This window comes from Chanodichthys erythropterus, chromosome 10 (genome assembly GCF_024489055.1).
Source record: "Chanodichthys erythropterus isolate Z2021 chromosome 10, ASM2448905v1, whole genome shotgun sequence".
NCBI lineage: Eukaryota > Metazoa > Chordata > Actinopteri > Cypriniformes > Xenocyprididae > Chanodichthys > Chanodichthys erythropterus.
This window is the reverse complement of record NC_090230.1, coordinates 39445484-39466688: the sequence shown is the minus strand read 5'-3', so window position 1 is coordinate 39466688 and position 21205 is coordinate 39445484. Positions and strand designations below refer to the sequence as shown.

Here is a 21205-nt window from a genome sequence, read left to right as displayed (position 1 = left end):
TTCACATACTTAAATAATGATGAAAATATTTTTTTACTTTACTTTGTAACTATACATATACTTTGTCAGATTTGTTGTGTAATGTTATGATTCAGTCATATTTAATACACTGATATTCATAATGATTCAAATGCTACCAACAAGAATGAACACATAACCATATGTACAAGAGTATATTTTAATTACAATATTGGAAATGCTTATCCAAAATGTGTTTTTTGTGGGTTTTTCCTCACTCAAGGTTTATTTGTATTTTCATGAGAACAGATGTCTAAAGAAATTGAAAGGGCAAACACATAATACAGTTTTTGCTTGTTTATAAATCACTCAATGGCCTAGGACCTCAATACATTGCAGATATGCTCATAGAATATAAACCTAACAGATCACTCAGATCATCAGGATCAACTCACTTAAAAATACCAAGGGCTCACTCAAAGCAGGGAGAGTCTGCTTTTAGCTGTTACGCCAGCCGCAGCTGGAACCAGCTTCCAGAAGAGATCAGGTGTGCTCCAACTGTAGCCACATTCAAATCCAGACTCAAAACACATCTTTTTACCTATGCATTTGCTGATTGAGCACTGTGCTATGTCCGAACTGTTTGCACTTTATTTTATACGTATTATCTTTTTATTCTTTTCCTGTTTTTATTTCATTTTTAATGTATTTTTATATATTTTATGTATCATCATGATTCTGACTTTTAATGCATTTTAAATCCAAATAGCAAAATTATCTGTTTTTACTGTTATTTCTATTCCTTATGTTCTATTTATATTCTTCTTCTTTATGTAAAGCACTTTGAATTACCATTGTGTATGAAATGTGCTATACAAATAAAATTGCCTTGCCTTGCCTTACACAACAAAATAAATCTAATCAAATATAAAAGAAATTTTACAGTTTTAGTCATAAAAGTCTATGATTACATTTCACCAGTGATCACCATGAGATGCATGCTTGTTAGAAATGTGTCAGAGTTTGGCCCGAATTGCTAACGTGTCTAAAACAATTTCATAAAGATGAGGTGGCCATGAAAGGCTGCACTGGATATTTGCTCTCCCACCAACTGCACTAACTAAAACTAGTTAGTGTAGTTACAGTATGATTTTCAGACCCACCGGTTATGGTATAAGGGCCATTACATTCCTGACAATAGACCAATCACAACAGAGCTGACTAGCTTTTTGGACAGCTTTTAGACAGAGGGTGAAAGCACAGATGCAGATACAATGGACATTTAAATTTTTAAAAAATACCCTAAATAAAATTATGAACATGCAAATGATAATAATAGAGGCCCTTTTATAGTTATAGTATCATTAGTGTATAGTTATAGTATCATTGGTGTGAATAGTAGACAATAAAGAATCTGCTGTCTGATAGCCTAAATTATGAACTAGCTCTCTCTAATGAGCAAGCATGGCTATATTAATAAACAGCAAATTAATTGTTTTCATTCAGTCTTTTCCCAAAAGAGACATTATTGGCCTAATCTATTATTCAATTATCTTAGATAATCAGTGTATTAAACCCTTGGCACAATTGTGCACTTGAGCAAGCAATGTCACGCAAATCGAGCGCAGCGTTAGTTCAGTCAGGCCACGTAGGCATAGTGCTGCAACCAGCTGATGCGGTCGGCTGTCAAATCGCTCCAATCACTACCATTCTCCTATTAGGCCGGGGACATATATATGTGGCATTACTGCTCGCAACCCTCCCTCCCTCCCCATTATATGCATGAGCATATTACTGTGCATTTTTTCTGGTTGTCGTCTTCTTTTGTTTCAGAACACTAAGCCTTTCAAGTCCTAGTGTTTCAAGTCCTAGGTGTTGTCCTTTGTCTGTCCCTTTGCTGAGACCAATCCAGCATGGTTGAACCTGCCACGAACCTGAGTTCCCACTGATGTAGCTCCAAGGGTCACCAGGACATGCAAATCCCTCCATGATAGCAAAGTGACAACACACAAGGGGGGCTTGATTCAAGGTACCAGGTGCAAACTAATTTCTAACACATACATTTTTTTTAATAAGGCAGCAATATTGTGGCACAGTTAGGCCCAAGAATCATGTTACAAACTGGTGTGTCATGGGAAGAGAACAAGCTGGCAAATCACGACAACATAAATAAGAGCTGATGTATTTGACTTTATTTCTAAATGCCTGATTAGGTTAATAAAAAAGCTGCCTATAGCCTTACATAATTTACATGTTTGTGTTTTGAGAGGAGAGATGCTGATGTCATGAGTTTTCATGTAACCAAGAGCAACAAACCTTGTCACTGTTATTTGTCTGAAGAGTGTCAACATACTTGCTACATGCCGCTAATTTGTTCTCTGGAGACACTAGACATACCCTGAAGATTGTACTGTTGGGAAACCAGACCTGAGGGAATTGTCACTCAGAGATGAAGTAAATAAGTGACAACACCCATGTAGACTATTATGAAAAACTGTCTACATAACAAAGATTATGTAGACAATGACACTCAAACTAAGATGTCTGTGACCTTTAACCTTCATCATGAATTATAAAGATCAATAAAGGTCAAAACACATTTATGGATTAATTTTGGATTTAAAATCTAATTCAACATTAAGGTAGAGTTTAGGGTTCCTTTAAGTTTAGTTAGACAAATAAAATAATAGAATATTTTTAGAATTTTTTTTTGAAAACACGTTTTTAGCACCACCCAGAGGACATTTCATATGGAAATTACAGTCAAACAGCATTTTTGTTCATATTTTAGTAAGTTTTGTGTAAAAATGTATGCACACTATGTTTTTCTCATGCAATCAGGCTTATTTTTCACACACAATAAAGTATTTTACAAAAAATAACACCTTTAAAAACGTCTCGGGTTACAGATGTAACACTGGTTCCCTGAGTAGGGAACGAGACGCTGCGTGACAACGCATTGGGAACCTTCTGCGTGATGTCGTCACTGAAGCACTCATGTATCTGACCAATCGCGTAGCGAGACGTCAGAGACGGGTGACGTCACGGACCAGGAAACTATAAAGCACACCTGGATGCAGAGCACGGTAGCTTCTGGATAAGTCTGAAGCAAGCACTCACAAGTGTGCAGGGGTACGGCAAGAGACGCAGCGTCTCGTTCCCTACTCAGGGAACCAGGGTTACATCTGTAACCCGAGACGTTCCCTTTCGTGGGAACTATCGACGCTGCGTGACAACGCATTGGGAACGCAATCCCAACTGAGCCGTAGCTCAAACACTTGTCAATGATATCGGCTCCACCCTAGGGTCCTCCGGGTTGTCAAGATAACTAAGTTATAATACTTAATAAATGTGTGCTGGTATGACCATCCAGCTGCATCACATATATCACCCATGGAAACTCCTGACATCAAAGCTTTTGATGCCGCCATACCCCTAGTTGAATGGGCGCGAACATTCAAAGGAGAAGGCTGTCCGGCCGCTTCATAGGCAAGTGAGATGGCCTCGACCACCCACTTGCTCATTCTCTGCTTCGATGCTGGGCCACCTTTTTTTAGGGGACCAATAACAGACAAACAATTGATCTGACTTACGCCACAGGGCAGCTCTGTGGACATAAGCATCCAAAGCCCTTACTGGGCACAGCAGATTAAATTTTTCCTGATCCGCAGATTCAAATGGAGGAGGATAGAAGGCCTGAAGCACAATGGGGCCTGGGACATTGGTAGGGACCTTTGGGACATAACCCGGTCTAGGATACGGGAATGCTTTCACCATTCCCGGAGCAAATTCAAGAAAAGAAGGAGCAACAGAAAGTGCTTGTAAGTCTCCTATCCGCTTCAGAGAAGTGATAGCCAATAAAAGAATCGTTTTAAGAGTGAGGAACCTCTCAGGAACCTCCTCTAGTGGTTCAAAGGGAGCCTCAGCTAACCCCTGTAAGACCACGGCCAAGTCCCAGGCCGGAACCCTTGTGCGCACTGGAGGCCTCAACCTCAATGTGCCACGGAGGAAGCATGTGACGAGGGGGTCTCGACCTACCGAGATATTCCCCTCAAGAGGAGCATGTTATGCTGAAATTGCTGCAATGTAAACCTTCAAGGTTGAGTGAGATAGGCCCTCCGAGAATTTTTCCTGGAGGAATTTTAGCACACAGCTAATAGAAGAAAGGACAGGGTCCGTATTATTGTTTCTACACCAGGTAGAAAACAAATTCCATTTGTAGGCATGCAACTTCCTCGTGGCGGCAGCATGGGTCCCTGGGACAGGAATCAAGGCTTTTTCCACATGACCCGAGCACGAAGGCATCGCTGCGTGACTTCGATCATGCGAAAAGGGTTTCCCCTCAGGGAAAACCCCTTGGTCCTGTGCCACCACTGTAAGGGTCTCATGTGCAGAAGGCCAATAGTAATCACGTTGGACGCAGCTGCCATCAGACCCAACAGTCTCTGAAACTGTTTTAAAGTGAGAGAGGTTCGAAGGGAGCCTCAGCTAACCCTTGTAATACCACAGCCAGGTCCCAGGCTGGCCTCAACCTCAGTGTGCCACAGAGGAAGCGAGTAACGAGGGGGTCTCGACCCACCGAGAAGCCACCCTCAAGAGAAGCATGAAAGGCTGAGATAGCCGCAACGTAAACCTTCAAGGTTGAAGGCGATAGGCCCTCCGATAATTTTTCTTGGAGAAATCTTAGCACAAAGCTGATAGGAGGGTGGACAGAGTCCATATTATTCTGTCTGCACCAAGCAGAAAATAAATTCCGTTTATAGGAATAAAGCTTCCTCGTGGCGGGAGCTCTGGAGTTAAGGATGGTCTCCACAACCTCAGTTGGAAGACCAGCATCTATGAGCTTGGCCCCCTCAGAGGCTAGGCCCATAGCTTCCACAGTTCTGGGCGGGGATGTATTATCGAGCCGCCCGCTTGCGACAGGAGGTCCTGTCTAAGGGAAAGCTCCATTGGGGAGCCGTCTAGTAAGGACACTAGGTCCAAGAACCATATTCTGGTTGGCCAGAAGGGGGCTACCAGTATTAGGCTGACCCCTTCCCGGTGTACTTTCTCCAGAACTCCCGGGAGCAAGGTGATCGGGGGAAATGCATACAGACGTAGCTTCGGCCACGTCTGTACCATGGTATCCAGACCCAGAGGTGCTGGATGTGTTCGGGAGTACCAGAGTGGTCACTGGGTTGACTCTCCCAAAGCAAATAGGTCGACTTCCGCTCGACCGAAATTTTTCCATAGGAGATCCACCACTTCTGGGTGGAGTCTCCACTCCCCGGGCCTCGGCCCCTGCCTCGACAGGGCGTCTGCTCCCTTTATACCCCAGGATGAAAGCTGGCTTCAGAGAGAGCAGCTTCCCTAGGGACCATCGGAGGATCCGACGGGCCAAGTAGTAAAGTTGGCAAGACCGCAGACCCCCCTGATGGTTTATATATAAGACCACTGCCGTGTTGTCCGTGCGGACCAACACGTGATGGCCTCTCTGGTCTGGGAGAAAGTGTTTTAATGCTAGAAACACCCCCATCATCTCCAACCGATTTATGTGCCGGCCTGGTATGCAGAAAGGCTTTCACCATACCAGGTGCAAACTGCTGACAGCGCTTGTAAATCACCAATTCTCTTCAAAGAAGAGACGATCAGGAGAAAGATAGTTTTAAGTGTCAAGAACTTGTCTGACACCTTCCAGGACCTCCCATAGACCCTGAGCTGAGCGACCACTCATGATCGCCCCCCAGCCCGTGAGGGAGGCATCTGTCGTAAGCATTACATGACGACCAGAAATCCCCAGCATGGGTACCTGGGACAGGAACCAGGGTTCTTTCCACATGGCCAGAGCACGAAGGCATTGCCGCGCGACTTTTGATCATGCGAAAAGGATTTCCCCTCGGAGAAAATCCCCTGGTCCTGAGTCACCACTGTAAGAGTCATATGTGCAGAAGGCCAAAAAGGTATGACGTTGGACGCAGCTGCCATAAGACCCAACAGTTTCTGGAACTGTTTTACAGTGAGTGACTGGCCTAACTTCACCCCTTTCACGGCTGCGAGAATGGAACTCACCTAGATAAGTGGTAGTCTGAGCCGGAACTAGCACACTCTTTTTTTTTTTTTTTTTTTGGCATTGAGCCTCAGCCCGAGCCTTTTCATGTGGTACAGAGCAGCATCTCGATGCTGAACTGCTAGTTGCTCTGATTGAGCTAGAATCACTTTCTATGTAATTCAGTACGCGGATGCCCTGGAGTCTCAGTGGAGCCAGCACTGCATCCACGCACTTCGTGAATGTGCGTGGTGATAATAACAGGCCGAAAGGAAGAACCCTGTATTGGTAAGCTTTGCCCCCGAAAGCAAACCTGAGGAACTTCCTATGGGAAGGATGGATGGACACCTGAAAGTATGCCTCTCTCAGGTCTATCGCCACAAACCAGTCCTTGGACCTGATCTGTGGGATAATCTGTTTAAGTGTAAGCATCTTGAATTTGAGCTTTCGTATTGAGTGATTTAACACATGTAAATCTATGATAGGACACATCCTTCTTTGGAACAATGAAGTAGCGGCTGTAGAAGCCTGACAGCTTGCTGGGAGGAGGAACCCTTCTATAGCTCCATTTCGCAAGAGTGTCATAACCTCTTGTTCCATAACCAGAGACTGCTTGGGGGTCACCACTATGGGAAAGACCCCATTGAATCTGGGCGGGCGAGACCCTGTAACCCTCTGATGAGCAGCATCCATTTTGATATATTCGGTAGAAGTTTCCATTCTACCATAAAATCTACTAAGGGAACCAGTCTCTCGAGACTGACCTCTGGTGTTTTTGAGCACTCGATTCAACGTTCTGGAGCGGCGCACCGGCAGAAAACAGACGAATCAAGTCATAACCGGCTCTCCTCGGAGAGTCGGTGGAGACCGTTGTGCCCTGACGCACACTGGGTGGCAGGGTTAGCATAACGGCCCCCTGAGGGAGCCAAAGGGGGACGGGTGTCAGATATTCTAACACAGGACCCCCTCCGGAGGGGGCTGCCCTCATGGATCCTGGCCCACAGATGTCAGGACCTCTTTGAAGCCTTCTTGGTGGTAATAACAGTCCGCAGATCTGTCCTACTTCACAAGGACTTCAGCTGTGTCACCTGTCCCGGTCCCCAAGCTTTCTGCGGGGGAGCAAGGGTGGTGACACCCTTTTTTTCCTTTAAATTCCTCAGAATTTAATGTATTCAATATTTCATTTAATCATTAAATTAAATGCAGCCCAAAACAGTCAAAAATGACAGGCTGAATATATTAGAATACAAAGAGAATTATAGCTCGTAATAGTTTGCAAGGTATTATAGGGAAAGAGAGAAAGGGAAACTCCCGTCTGCTCAGTTCCCTCCAGATATATATATTATGTATAAACATTATATACAATATATACTACGTGCACGCAATCTATGCGCAGCCTTGGCAAACGCAAGATCCGAGCGAGCCGTATATTTTTTTGTTGCACACTTAATCTACGCGCTGCCTCGGCAAACGCGAGATTCGAGCTATATATTCCTTATTGCAGGCTTAATCCACGCGCTGCCTCGGCAAACGCGAGATCTAAGCCTCGTGTTAGACTTTTATTCCCTCGAGAATAAAGCCAACAGGAGTGGAGATAAAAACTCCCGCTAGTTCATTTCTTTTACACTCCGGGACATTTTTATGAATGAACCGTCAGCTGCTTTGTTTTTGAACTGACGTGCATGCTCCACTCCCTAACACGATGTGTGTGAGGTGGCGAGTCCTCAGATCGATATCACAATATCCACCTCCTCAGAGCTGGCATGTGAAATACCGGTGCCTCAACCCGGGGAAGAAACCGCAGATCGTGCTTCCACCTGGGAGACGGCACTGAACCTGGCAGGTAAGGGCAGAGAAAGGGCAACGCCCGTCTCTAACCCCTCTGTCAGATCCATTTGTGAACCCCACGAATGGCTTCTTTTCCGCGATCCGCGGGGAACACTGGAACACAGTATTCTGAGAGCGAGTTTTTTTATTTTTTATTATAGTGCACACAGACGGCTCCCTCGAGAGCTGCCCAGGCTTACTCAACTCCCATTCAACTGCTGTTTCTCGCCATAATACGTGTCTTTTTTATATATATATATATATATATATATATATATATGGATTGGTGTGAGATACTCTTGTCCTCAGACAAAGATATCGTGACTTGTTTATATGAAATAAGACAAACAACACCAAATAAGACACACGATAACATAGAGTGCTTGCTGAAGACACAGAAGCTACCGTGCTCTGCATCCAGGTGTGCTTTATAGTTTCCTGGTCCGTGACGTCACCCGTCTCTGACGTCTCGCTACGCGATTGGTTAGATACATGAGTGCTTCAGTGACGACATCACGCAGAAGGTTCCCAATGCGTTGTCACGCAGCGTCGATAGTTCCCACGAAAGGGAACAGTCCATATGACTCAAGGCTTTCAAATCTTCTAAAGTGACATGATACCTTTGTGAGGAACACATTAAAATTTAAAGTAACAATTTAAAGTAACAAAACACTATAAGTTATAATTAATAAAGATATCTTAAATATATGTATGTACATGTATGTATAACGATTAAGTAACTTTATTATTGTTTTATTGTTTATTGATTTAGCATTTTTATTGAATTGTTGTTGTGGATCTCTTCCTGCGCATTTTGAAACAGCATTAAGACTGCAGACAAATCCACAAATAGATCGATTCCACCCACCGACTACTCAAGCCAGTCAGATAACGGCTACATTGCGCTTACCAATCACGGCACCTTCTCGCTACCAATCACGTTTTGCTTTACAATCGTGGGCGGTCTCATCCTGCATTGGCTTAGATAGGAAGTATAGGGTTCTTAAACATTGGTACAGTAAAAATATGTTTAAAATTTAGATTTCGTCAGACAATTAGACCGTCTCAAGCCAAACATGATTGGTCAGCACAATGTGGTCATTATCTGCTTGAGTAGCCGATGGGTAGAGTCGACCTATTTGTGGATTTGTCTGCAGTCCTGATACTAGAATTGTTTCAAAATCCACAAATTTGCAGGAAGGGATACAGAAATGTGTGCTGCAATTCACAAATATACAGAAAGCGATTCACAAATGAATGCCAGGCAGAGTTGTGCTTGTGACATAAAAACATATTTGTGATTTTTATTAGCAAATCTCATTTTGGGTTTTTTTGTAACATATTTTTGACGATCTCATTCTATATATTTGTGCATATGATAATTTTTTTGTGAATCTCTTTACATTTATTTGTGGGTCATAATCTATTTATTTAGAATAATGGAACAAAAATGCCCCCTTATGACTAGTCCCAGTTATAAACAGATGGAATAATAAGTGTTAGAACTGAAGTGTTGATGAAAAAGATGCGTTTTTAGCTGTTTCTTGAAACGGCATGGAATAGTCAAGGTAAAGGTCAGTGAAAGTGATTTTGTGCCACTTTGGGATGGCATCACAAGGCGCTGTTCACTTGGAGAACGCAAGCTTCTGAAGGGAATATAAGTCTGAAGTAGTGAGTTTAGGTATAGTGGTGCAGAGCCAGTGGTTGTTAGGCAAACATCAGTGCCGATAGGTAGGGTCTGATCTTCCTAATGTTGTATAAGGCAAATATGCACGACAAAAGCTCAACCAAACCTGAATCACGCACAAGAAACCTCTTCCAGAAGCTTAAAAGTTTGGGGTGAACTAACCCTTTGATCTGAACTGATTATCAATCATAACTCCAAATTCAGAGGCAGACAAATCAATTATAATACTATATTTAAAAAATGGAACTCAGGAATCACAATCTTGCTATGCTCTCAACATTTATCAGACAAAAACAATAAGGATCGCTGCTGTAGAAATTCTAATTTGTACATAATACATAATTTCTTGTGTTATCCCATGTGAATACATTAGGGGGTGTTAATCAACTACATTAACTTTTTTGTTTTATTTTCCCAGCAGAGCAATGAATATATTATTCAATTATATCATTAGTGTATTATTTGCTTGGTACCACTGAGCCCTTGAGGCTGAAGGGGGGTTTGGTTTTAATAAACATACTATATGAAGCTTTGGTCCATACTGATTTTAAACACCACAGGTGAATAGTGTAAACATTTTAACTAATATATATCATTACACTTTCCCAGTTTATTAATCACAGTACATTAAGTGGTTTGGTTTATATTTTTTCTGAATGGTCATGTTTACATGTTTATTTCCACAAGTGAAAATTATTCTATTTCATGTATGTAAATTCCAGCATTACAACATGAGTAAAAAGTTGAAAATAAATAACAAACATTTCACAATTCTTAGTATTTGGCATGTCATCATTTTGCTTTGAAGGCAGCAGAACTTGAGCTGACACAAGGCCTGTAGAAGCATTCATGAGCTATGAGTGACATCCAATCCCTAAAGCCACCCTGGCCCCGTCACCTTCTAAAGGAAAAAAAAGTTGTGTGACTGATTCCCAACGACACTGTTCATATCAATGAACGCTACAGTACAGTATATAAGTGATACACAATCATGTATTTGTCATCATTTAGAGCACAGATTCAGGTGCAAATTCACTATTGTCTGATGTCCAGCTGTTTTTTGTAATGAATTTATTGACATACTCACTGACTGTACAACTAACTGATTTATAATCCAAACTGCCATTAACATTTATCCTTAATACCTTTTTAATTTGTTTTTAATAACCTTTTTTAAAGGTGTCCCTGTTTGAAATTAATATTTCATTTAGATTATACTATAAATATTATTATTATGCAATATTTATCACATTTGTCCTACAATCTCTGCAGATTTGCAAAATGCTACAGAAGAACTGGACGACAATCACTGAGTTTATCATTGTGGGCTTCCCTGGACTCCATCCAGACTACTATGGCCTGGTCGCTGCTATTTTCTTCATCGTCTACACGACCACAGTGGCTGGGAACACTGTTTTTCTGGTGCTGTTTGTCACTTCACGGACCACTTCTGGGTGGAGTCTCCACTCCCCGGGCCTCGGCCCCTGCCTCGACAGGGCGTCTGCTCCCTTTATACCCCAGGATGAAAGCTGGCTTCAGAGAGAGCAGCTTCCCTAGGGACCATCGGAGGATCCGACGGGCCAAGTAGTAAAGTTGGCAAGACCGCAGACCCCCCTGATGGTTTATATATAAGACCACTGCCGTGTTGTCCGTGCGGACCAACACGTGATGGCCTCTCTGGTCTGGGAGAAAGTGTTTTAATGCTAGAAACACCCCCATCATCTCCAACCGATTTATGTGCCGGCCTGGTATGCAGAAAGGCTTTCACCATACCAGGTGCAAACTGCTGACAGCGCTTGTAAATCACCAATTCTCTTCAAAGAAGAGACGATCAGGAGAAAGATAGTTTTAAGTGTCAAGAACTTGTCTGACACCTTCCAGGACCTCCCATAGACCCTGAGCTGAGCGACCACTCATGATCGCCCCCCAGCCCGTGAGGGAGGCATCTGTCGTAAGCATTACATGACGACCAGAAATCCCCAGCATGGGTACCTGGGACAGGAACCAGGGTTCTTTCCACATGGCCAGAGCACGAAGGCATTGCCGCGCGACTTTTGATCATGCGAAAAGGATTTCCCCTCGGAGAAAATCCCCTGGTCCTGAGTCACCACTGTAAGAGTCATATGTGCAGAAGGCCAAAAAGGTATGACGTTGGACGCAGCTGCCATAAGACCCAACAGTTTCTGGAACTGTTTTACAGTGAGTGACTGGCCTAACTTCACCCCTTTCACGGCTGCGAGAATGGAACTCACCTAGATAAGTGGTAGTCTGAGCCGGAACTAGCACACTCTTTTTTTTTTTTTTTTTTGGCATTGAGCCTCAGCCCGAGCCTTTTCATGTGGTACAGAGCAGCATCTCGATGCTGAACTGCTAGTTGCTCTGATTGAGCTAGAATCACTTTCTATGTAATTCAGTACGCGGATGCCCTGGAGTCTCAGTGGAGCCAGCACTGCATCCACGCACTTCGTGAATGTGCGTGGTGATAATAACAGGCCGAAAGGAAGAACCCTGTATTGGTAAGCTTTGCCCCCGAAAGCAAACCTGAGGAACTTCCTATGGGAAGGATGGATGGACACCTGAAAGTATGCCTCTCTCAGGTCTATCGCCACAAACCAGTCCTTGGACCTGATCTGTGGGATAATCTGTTTAAGTGTAAGCATCTTGAATTTGAGCTTTCGTATTGAGTGATTTAACACATGTAAATCTATGATAGGACACATCCTTCTTTGGAACAATGAAGTAGCGGCTGTAGAAGCCTGACAGCTTGCTGGGAGGAGGAACCCTTCTATAGCTCCATTTCGCAAGAGTGTCATAACCTCTTGTTCCATAACCAGAGACTGCTTGGGGGTCACCACTATGGGAAAGACCCCATTGAATCTGGGCGGGCGAGACCCTGTAACCCTCTGATGAGCAGCATCCATTTTGATATATTCGGTAGAAGTTTCCATTCTACCATAAAATCTACTAAGGGAACCAGTCTCTCGAGACTGACCTCTGGTGTTTTTGAGCACTCGATTCAACGTTCTGGAGCGGCGCACCGGCAGAAAACAGACGAATCAAGTCATAACCGGCTCTCCTCGGAGAGTCGGTGGAGACCGTTGTGCCCTGACGCACACTGGGTGGCAGGGTTAGCATAACGGCCCCCTGAGGGAGCCAAAGGGGGACGGGTGTCAGATATTCTAACACAGGACCCCCTCCGGAGGGGGCTGCCCTCATGGATCCTGGCCCACAGATGTCAGGACCTCTTTGAAGCCTTCTTGGTGGTAATAACAGTCCGCAGATCTGTCCTACTTCACAAGGACTTCAGCTGTGTCACCTGTCCCGGTCCCCAAGCTTTCTGCGGGGGAGCAAGGGTGGTGACACCCTTTTTTTCCTTTAAATTCCTCAGAATTTAATGTATTCAATATTTCATTTAATCATTAAATTAAATGCAGCCCAAAACAGTCAAAAATGACAGGCTGAATATATTAGAATACAAAGAGAATTATAGCTCGTAATAGTTTGCAAGGTATTATAGGGAAAGAGAGAAAGGGAAACTCCCGTCTGCTCAGTTCCCTCCAGATATATATATTATGTATAAACATTATATACAATATATACTACGTGCACGCAATCTATGCGCAGCCTTGGCAAACGCAAGATCCGAGCGAGCCGTATATTTTTTTGTTGCACACTTAATCTACGCGCTGCCTCGGCAAACGCGAGATTCGAGCTATATATTCCTTATTGCAGGCTTAATCCACGCGCTGCCTCGGCAAACGCGAGATCTAAGCCTCGTGTTAGACTTTTATTCCCTCGAGAATAAAGCCAACAGGAGTGGAGATAAAAACTCCCGCTAGTTCATTTCTTTTACACTCCGGGACATTTTTATGAATGAACCGTCAGCTGCTTTGTTTTTGAACTGACGTGCATGCTCCACTCCCTAACACGATGTGTGTGAGGTGGCGAGTCCTCAGATCGATATCACAATATCCACCTCCTCAGAGCTGGCATGTGAAATACCGGTGCCTCAACCCGGGGAAGAAACCGCAGATCGTGCTTCCACCTGGGAGACGGCACTGAACCTGGCAGGTAAGGGCAGAGAAAGGGCAACGCCCGTCTCTAACCCCTCTGTCAGATCCATTTGTGAACCCCACGAATGGCTTCTTTTCCGCGATCCGCGGGGAACACTGGAACACAGTATTCTGAGAGCGAGTTTTTTTATTTTTTATTATAGTGCACACAGACGGCTCCCTCGAGAGCTGCCCAGGCTTACTCAACTCCCATTCAACTGCTGTTTCTCGCCATAATACGTGTCTTTTTTATATATATATATATATATATATATATATATATGGATTGGTGTGAGATACTCTTGTCCTCAGACAAAGATATCGTGACTTGTTTATATGAAATAAGACAAACAACACCAAATAAGACACACGATAACATAGAGTGCTTGCTGAAGACACAGAAGCTACCGTGCTCTGCATCCAGGTGTGCTTTATAGTTTCCTGGTCCGTGACGTCACCCGTCTCTGACGTCTCGCTACGCGATTGGTTAGATACATGAGTGCTTCAGTGACGACATCACGCAGAAGGTTCCCAATGCGTTGTCACGCAGCGTCGATAGTTCCCACGAAAGGGAACAGTCCATATGACTCAAGGCTTTCAAATCTTCTAAAGTGACATGATACCTTTGTGAGGAACACATTAAAATTTAAAGTAACAATTTAAAGTAACAAAACACTATAAGTTATAATTAATAAAGATATCTTAAATATATGTATGTACATGTATGTATAACGATTAAGTAACTTTATTATTGTTTTATTGTTTATTGATTTAGCATTTTTATTGAATTGTTGTTGTGGATCTCTTCCTGCGCATTTTGAAACAGCATTAAGACTGCAGACAAATCCACAAATAGATCGATTCCACCCACCGACTACTCAAGCCAGTCAGATAACGGCTACATTGCGCTTACCAATCACGGCACCTTCTCGCTACCAATCACGTTTTGCTTTACAATCGTGGGCGGTCTCATCCTGCATTGGCTTAGATAGGAAGTATAGGGTTCTTAAACATTGGTACAGTAAAAATATGTTTAAAATTTAGATTTCGTCAGACAATTAGACCGTCTCAAGCCAAACATGATTGGTCAGCACAATGTGGTCATTATCTGCTTGAGTAGCCGATGGGTAGAGTCGACCTATTTGTGGATTTGTCTGCAGTCCTGATACTAGAATTGTTTCAAAATCCACAAATTTGCAGGAAGGGATACAGAAATGTGTGCTGCAATTCACAAATATACAGAAAGCGATTCACAAATGAATGCCAGGCAGAGTTGTGCTTGTGACATAAAAACATATTTGTGATTTTTATTAGCAAATCTCATTTTGGGTTTTTTTGTAACATATTTTTGACGATCTCATTCTATATATTTGTGCATATGATAATTTTTTTGTGAATCTCTTTACATTTATTTGTGGGTCATAATCTATTTATTTAGAATAATGGAACAAAAATGCCCCCTTATGACTAGTCCCAGTTATAAACAGATGGAATAATAAGTGTTAGAACTGAAGTGTTGATGAAAAAGATGCGTTTTTAGCTGTTTCTTGAAACGGCATGGAATAGTCAAGGTAAAGGTCAGTGAAAGTGATTTTGTGCCACTTTGGGATGGCATCACAAGGCGCTGTTCACTTGGAGAACGCAAGCTTCTGAAGGGAATATAAGTCTGAAGTAGTGAGTTTAGGTATAGTGGTGCAGAGCCAGTGGTTGTTAGGCAAACATCAGTGCCGATAGGTAGGGTCTGATCTTCCTAATGTTGTATAAGGCAAATATGCACGACAAAAGCTCAACCAAACCTGAATCACGCACAAGAAACCTCTTCCAGAAGCTTAAAAGTTTGGGGTGAACTAACCCTTTGATCTGAACTGATTATCAATCACAACTCCAAATTCAGAGGCAGACAAATCAATTATAATACTATATTTAAAAAATGGAACTCAGGAATCACAATCTTGCTATGCTCTCAACATTTATCAGACAAAAACAATAAGGATCGCTGCTGTAGAAATTCTAATTTGTACATAATACATAATTTCTTGTGTTATCCCATGTGAATACATTAGGGGGTGTTAATCAACTACATTAACTTTTTTGTTTTATTTTCCCAGCAGAGCAATGAATATATTATTCAATTATATCATTAGTGTATTATTTGCTTGGTACCACTGAGCCCTTGAGGCTGAAGGGGGGTTTGGTTTTAATAAACATACTATATGAAGCTTTGGTCCATACTGATTTTAAACACCACAGGTGAATAGTGTAAACATTTTAACTAATATATATCATTACACTTTCCCAGTTTATTAATCACAGTACATTAAGTGGTTTGGTTTATATTTTTTCTGAATGGTCATGTTTAAAAATGCAAATTAGGCATTATCTAATTAAATATACACTAATTTGCAGATATTTCCAGAACAGAAATCTAAACAATGGATAAAGCCAGGTTCAAAATTCTTCTTTCATTATTAGAGTTAAAGATTTTCACAGATGGGATTTAGTGTATCTCTTTTTAATCACTCCATAAATCAGAAAATTGTATAAAACTATTTTTTATGTACTGCTGAATTGGAGATTTCTATAGGCCTATAATGATTGTATATCTCATTGAATTCTACAGATGCAAACAGATAAAGTGTAATAAAATAAAAAATTCTTTTCACTAGTCTGAAGGAAGGTATGCTTTGGAAATAGCCCAAAATCTCAAAATTTTAATAAAAGAAAAGGGGGGTAAAAAAGAATCTATTTGGGCCTATTTTAGTTTTTCTGTTTGCAAAATACAGTACTAGATTACATCCATAAGGATTAGTGGAGACAGCAGGAACATAATTTCTCACTGAGGAAGATGTCGAGGGTTTCCATGTAACGTAGTACAGTAAACACTGTCACCATTGTTTGTCTGAAAAGTGTCAACATTCTTGAACCATGTCCTTAATTTGTTCTCTGGAGTCACCTGACAGACCCTGAAGATTGTACTGATGGGAAACCAAACCTGAGAGAATTATCACTGAGGAATCCAACAGATAAGTGACAACACCAATTAATGTAGGTACTGACACACACAAACACTGAAACCCCCATGAGATCTGATGAAAGAGGCAGGAAAAAAGTTATCAATCTATCACTCCAAAAGATGACGCCAACTTTAAGAGTGAAGATGTATTGATATTTTAACTATCACCTATAAAATTATATAATATGATAGTAGCCTTATGAAATTTGTGTAGAAGTACATTTCAGTTGGTTCTATTGATAATACAATAACCTCAGGAATGGTTAACTGAACTGAACTACTACAATTTGATTAAAATAATGACAAAAAAAAGAAAGAAAAAGAAATGGTGACCGCAGGGTGGCTTGAGACCACAAGTGAAAATTATTCTATTTCATGTATGTAAATTCCAGCATTACAACATGAGTAAAAAGTTGAAAATAAATAACAAACATTTCACAATTCTTAGTATTTGGCATGTCATCATTTTGCTTTGAAGGCAGCAGAACTTGAGCTGACACAAGGCCTGTAGAAGCATTCATGAGCTATGAGTGACATCCAATCCCTAAAGCCACCCTGGCCCCGTCACCTTCTAAAGGAAAAAAAAGTTGTGTGACTGATTCCCAACGACACTGTTCATATCAATGAACGCTACAGTACAGTATATAAGTGATACACAATCATGTATTTGTCATCATTTAGAGCACAGATTCAGGTGCAAATTCACTATTGTCTGATGTCCAGCTGTTTTTTGTAATGAATTTATTGACATACTCACTGACTGTACAACTAACTGATTTATAATCCAAACTGCCATTAACATTTATCCTTAATACCTTTTTAATTTGTTTTTAATAACCTTTTTTAAAGGTGTCCCTGTTTGAAATTAATATTTCATTTAGATTATACTATAAATATTATTATTATGCAATATTTATCACATTTGTCCTACAATCTCTGCAGATTTGCAAAATGCTACAGAAGAACTGGACGACAATCACTGAGTTTATCATTGTGGGCTTCCCTGGACTCCATCCAGACTACTATGGCCTGGTCGCTGCTATTTTCTTCATCGTCTACACGACCACAGTGGCTGGGAACACTGTTTTTCTGGTGCTGTTTGTCACTTCACGGAGCCTCAGGAAGCCCATGTACATTATCCTCGCGAGCCTGGCGATATCTGATATGTGTTTCTCCACTGTTGCCTTACCTAAGATCATATCCAGGTACTGGTTTGATGCGGGAGCAACCCCCTTCCACACTTGCTTCTTCCAAATGGAACTAATCCACTATTTTGGGACATTAAACTCACTGATAATGATGATCATGGCTCTTGATCGCTATGTGGCTATTTGTTACTCTCTGAGATATCAGGCTGTTATGACTAACCGCATCACGTACATCCTAAACATCACGGCTTGGGTAACTGCTTTTATCGCCCCCACAGTAGCCACCCTACACACTCAACAGCTTCCTTACTGCGGCCCTAAACTGATCATTCAGTGCTACTGCGACCACATCTCTATTACCAACCTGGCCTGTGCTGACAACAGCAAGCAGATTTTGGTGGCCCTGTGCGTTGCCCTACTCGTGCTTCTTCTCCCTCTAGCCTTCATCATTTACTCTTACTGTCACATCATAATGTCTCTAATGAGGCTGTCGAGCTCTCAGAGTCGCTGGAAAAGTTTTGCCACCTGCAGCACGCAGCTGTGCATCATTGCACTGTTTTACTTGCCTCGCTGCGCAGTGTATATAGCCAGTTTCCTGCAAATCCAAATCAGCAAAGATTTCAGGATAGTTCTCATACTACTCTACAGTCTCGTTCCACCACTGATAAACCCCTTCATTTACTGTTTACGAACACATGAAATCAGAAACATTGTGAGCAGATGGTTGAGCAGGCAAAGGGCCATGGGAGAAACGTCCAGAATTAATGTGATCACACTGTAGAATATTGTCATGATCTGTGGAGTTTTAAAAGAAAAAAAATACAACGATTCATTTTTTAGAGTTTTTTTATGTTCAGCTTAATTGCGTATTGTGACGTATTCCAGTGAAATCTGGTGGTGACAATGCAAGAAAAGCAACACAAAATCTCTGCTCTGTTATGAATGAAAGCATTAAAACTGGCACCTTTTTATGTATAACAGACATGTTAACTATCCGTTTGTCTTTACACACTCCAAAAAATATTTGGGCCTAAATTTAAGGTTTATGCATTTGAATTTCATGTAAAATTTTCATCCATGTGGTTTACACAATTTTAACAAACAAACTAATAAACGTAATGTGAGGCATATTTGTCAGTCATGAGATTTCTGCACTTTAAAAAATTATGACATAGCAATTCAAAAGCAATTTTGAATTAGTTGAAATGTTTGAGATTTAAACAAATTGGATTTATTGATGATAAATACCTGTATTAAAACCTGGTTATTGTTTATTTAAAACAGCGAGTTTATTAGTACTGTTACAGAAATGTATGTATGACAAATATGCATTTAATTAAGTCTATTATATTATTTTAAAACTGTGTAATTCAAATGAATGGAAATTTTATATGCAATTCAAATACATAAATATTAAATTTAGGCCTAAACACTTTTTTGAGTGTAGAAGTGCCATAATATGCCATACCCATGCAGCAAAGCATTTAGTATGGAAAAGTGTCACAATGAAATGAGCTGTTGAAAAGCTTGAAAAACTTGTCTGTGCATTAAATTAATGACCGTTAAACTGATAAACTTTTCAATCATAGTCATGATTGTCCTGTGATTTTTTAACAGAGTGGCCAGATTTCTTTTTCCTGAGGTCAATGAATCACTGCCAGGGATTAGCTGTGAATCCTAGTTTGGGAAACCCTGGCCTATGTAATGTAAAATGATTAGTCATCAAAAATTATGAAGGTGGTGAAACTTTGTGAATAGCAAAGCTAATAATAATCAGAACATAATCAAACGGGGGGGAAAAAAAACATTGGTAAAAAGTATAAAATTGAAACTATTATTTAATTCTCAGATGCTGCTGTCCACTTTATGGGCAGATCTTTAAAAGGCATTAACCTTTTTTGACCTCTGACTGACCTGTTTATTATATGTCATTATGCACTATAGGGCTGTCACTATTATTTTGGTAATTGAGTAATTATTCTGATGTCCACCCAAGTAATTGAATCCCCTGAGCCAGTGACAGATGCACTCAGTGCTTGGCATTTATAACAACTATTCAGCATTTTCATCCACATAAAGTTTATTTTAAGTTTCAGACATTTAAATACACATAAGTACTAGTAACAATAGAGTTCCCTTTCGTGGGAACTATCGACGCTACGTCGGATGACGTGATGGGAACCCTCTGTATTTTGTGTTCGTGAAGCACCTCTGTATCCAACCAATGAAAAGATGCGACGTCAGAGGCGGGTGACGTCACGGATCAGGAAGCTATAAAGCACACCTGAACACAAAGCACGCCAGCTTCTGTTGTCTTCAGCAAGCGCTCTCTGTATCTCGTTTGTCTTATTTATTGTTGTCTGTCTGATATACTCACACAGTGATCTCTTGCACAATATAAAGCACAAAGCACAATATAAAAAGACATATAAAGAGAAATATTATGGCGGAAAAGCAGCAGTTCAGAAAGTGTGTTCCTCCCTGCCCACGCTTCATTGTGGAAGGGGATACACACAATATGTGTGTTAAATGCCTGGGGGTTGAGCACGCACTGGCGGCTCTCGAGGGAGCCATCTGTGTGCACTGTGAGCGGCTCACCCTCAGAGTGCTGCGATCGCGTCGAGCGCTCTTCGAGGAGGGCGCCAAGGCGAGTGTTCCCTGCGGGTCCGGTCCCGCTGCTGCCGAGGCACAGCGCAGGCTGCACTTGTGGGGTTCACAGATGGATCTAGCGGAGGGGGAAGAGACGGGCTCTGCCTTATCGCTTCCCTTACCCGCTAGACCCAGTGTCTCTCCTTTGGTGGCGGAAGCACGCGTAGCGGTTTCTTCCCCCCGAAGAGAGGTACCAATGCTCAATATATCTTCCTCCGAGGAGGTTGATGTAGAGAGTGTCGATGATGTACCGCCATCAACTTTACCAGCTTATGAGGAGCTATTAGAGGTAGTGACCAGGGCTGTTGAAAAGTTAAACATAGAATGGCCTGCGGAGAAAGCCGGGCCAGAGTTAAAAGTAAACTGGATGAACGCTTTCTTCCCCCTCGGTCACTGCCTCAGCGCCGGGGTCTCCCGTTCTTTCCTGACCTCCATGCCGAGGTGTCGAGGTCGTGGAAGAGACCCATGCAGTATCGGCTGTACAGCCCGCAGACATCGCTGTACAGCAATATTGTTGGCCTAAAAAATCATGGCTATGGGGCGATGACTCGGGTAGAGGAGACGCTTGCAAGCTATCTCTCGCCCAAAACCGCGTCGTCCCTTAAAACCCCAGCGCTGCCCACCAAACCTTTGAAACTACATCCAGCTTGGTGGGCAAGGCTTACTCGGCAGCAGGTCAGGCGGCGGCATGCCTTCACACCATGTCCATCCTCCAGGCATATCAAGCCGACCTGCTGGGGAAAATTGACCGGAGCGGGAAAGCGTCCTTCGAGGCGATTCACGAGCTACGTAAAGCCACAGACTTAGCTCTCTGGTGGCCACGGAGAGGCACCTATGGTTGAAACT

The 21205-nt window shown here is 42.1% G+C and overlaps 1 protein-coding gene across 1 annotated transcript; it reads left to right on the top strand.

Moving 5' to 3' along the window:
• Nucleotides 1-17513: 17513 nt before the first annotated feature.
• LOC137029545 (olfactory receptor 1E16-like) lies at nt 17514-18491 on the top strand. Its single transcript, XM_067399156.1, has one exon. The coding sequence runs from the start codon at nt 17514-17516 to the stop codon at nt 18489-18491; it is 978 nt and encodes a 325-aa protein (XP_067255257.1).
• The last annotated feature ends 2714 nt before the right edge of the window (nt 18492-21205 follow it).

Bases quoted from the DNA above. Each gene is read 5' to 3' on its own strand.
- LOC137029545 (XM_067399156.1), top strand. From the start codon at position 17,514: ATGCTACAGAAGAACTGGACGACAATCACTGAGTTTATCATTGTGGGC.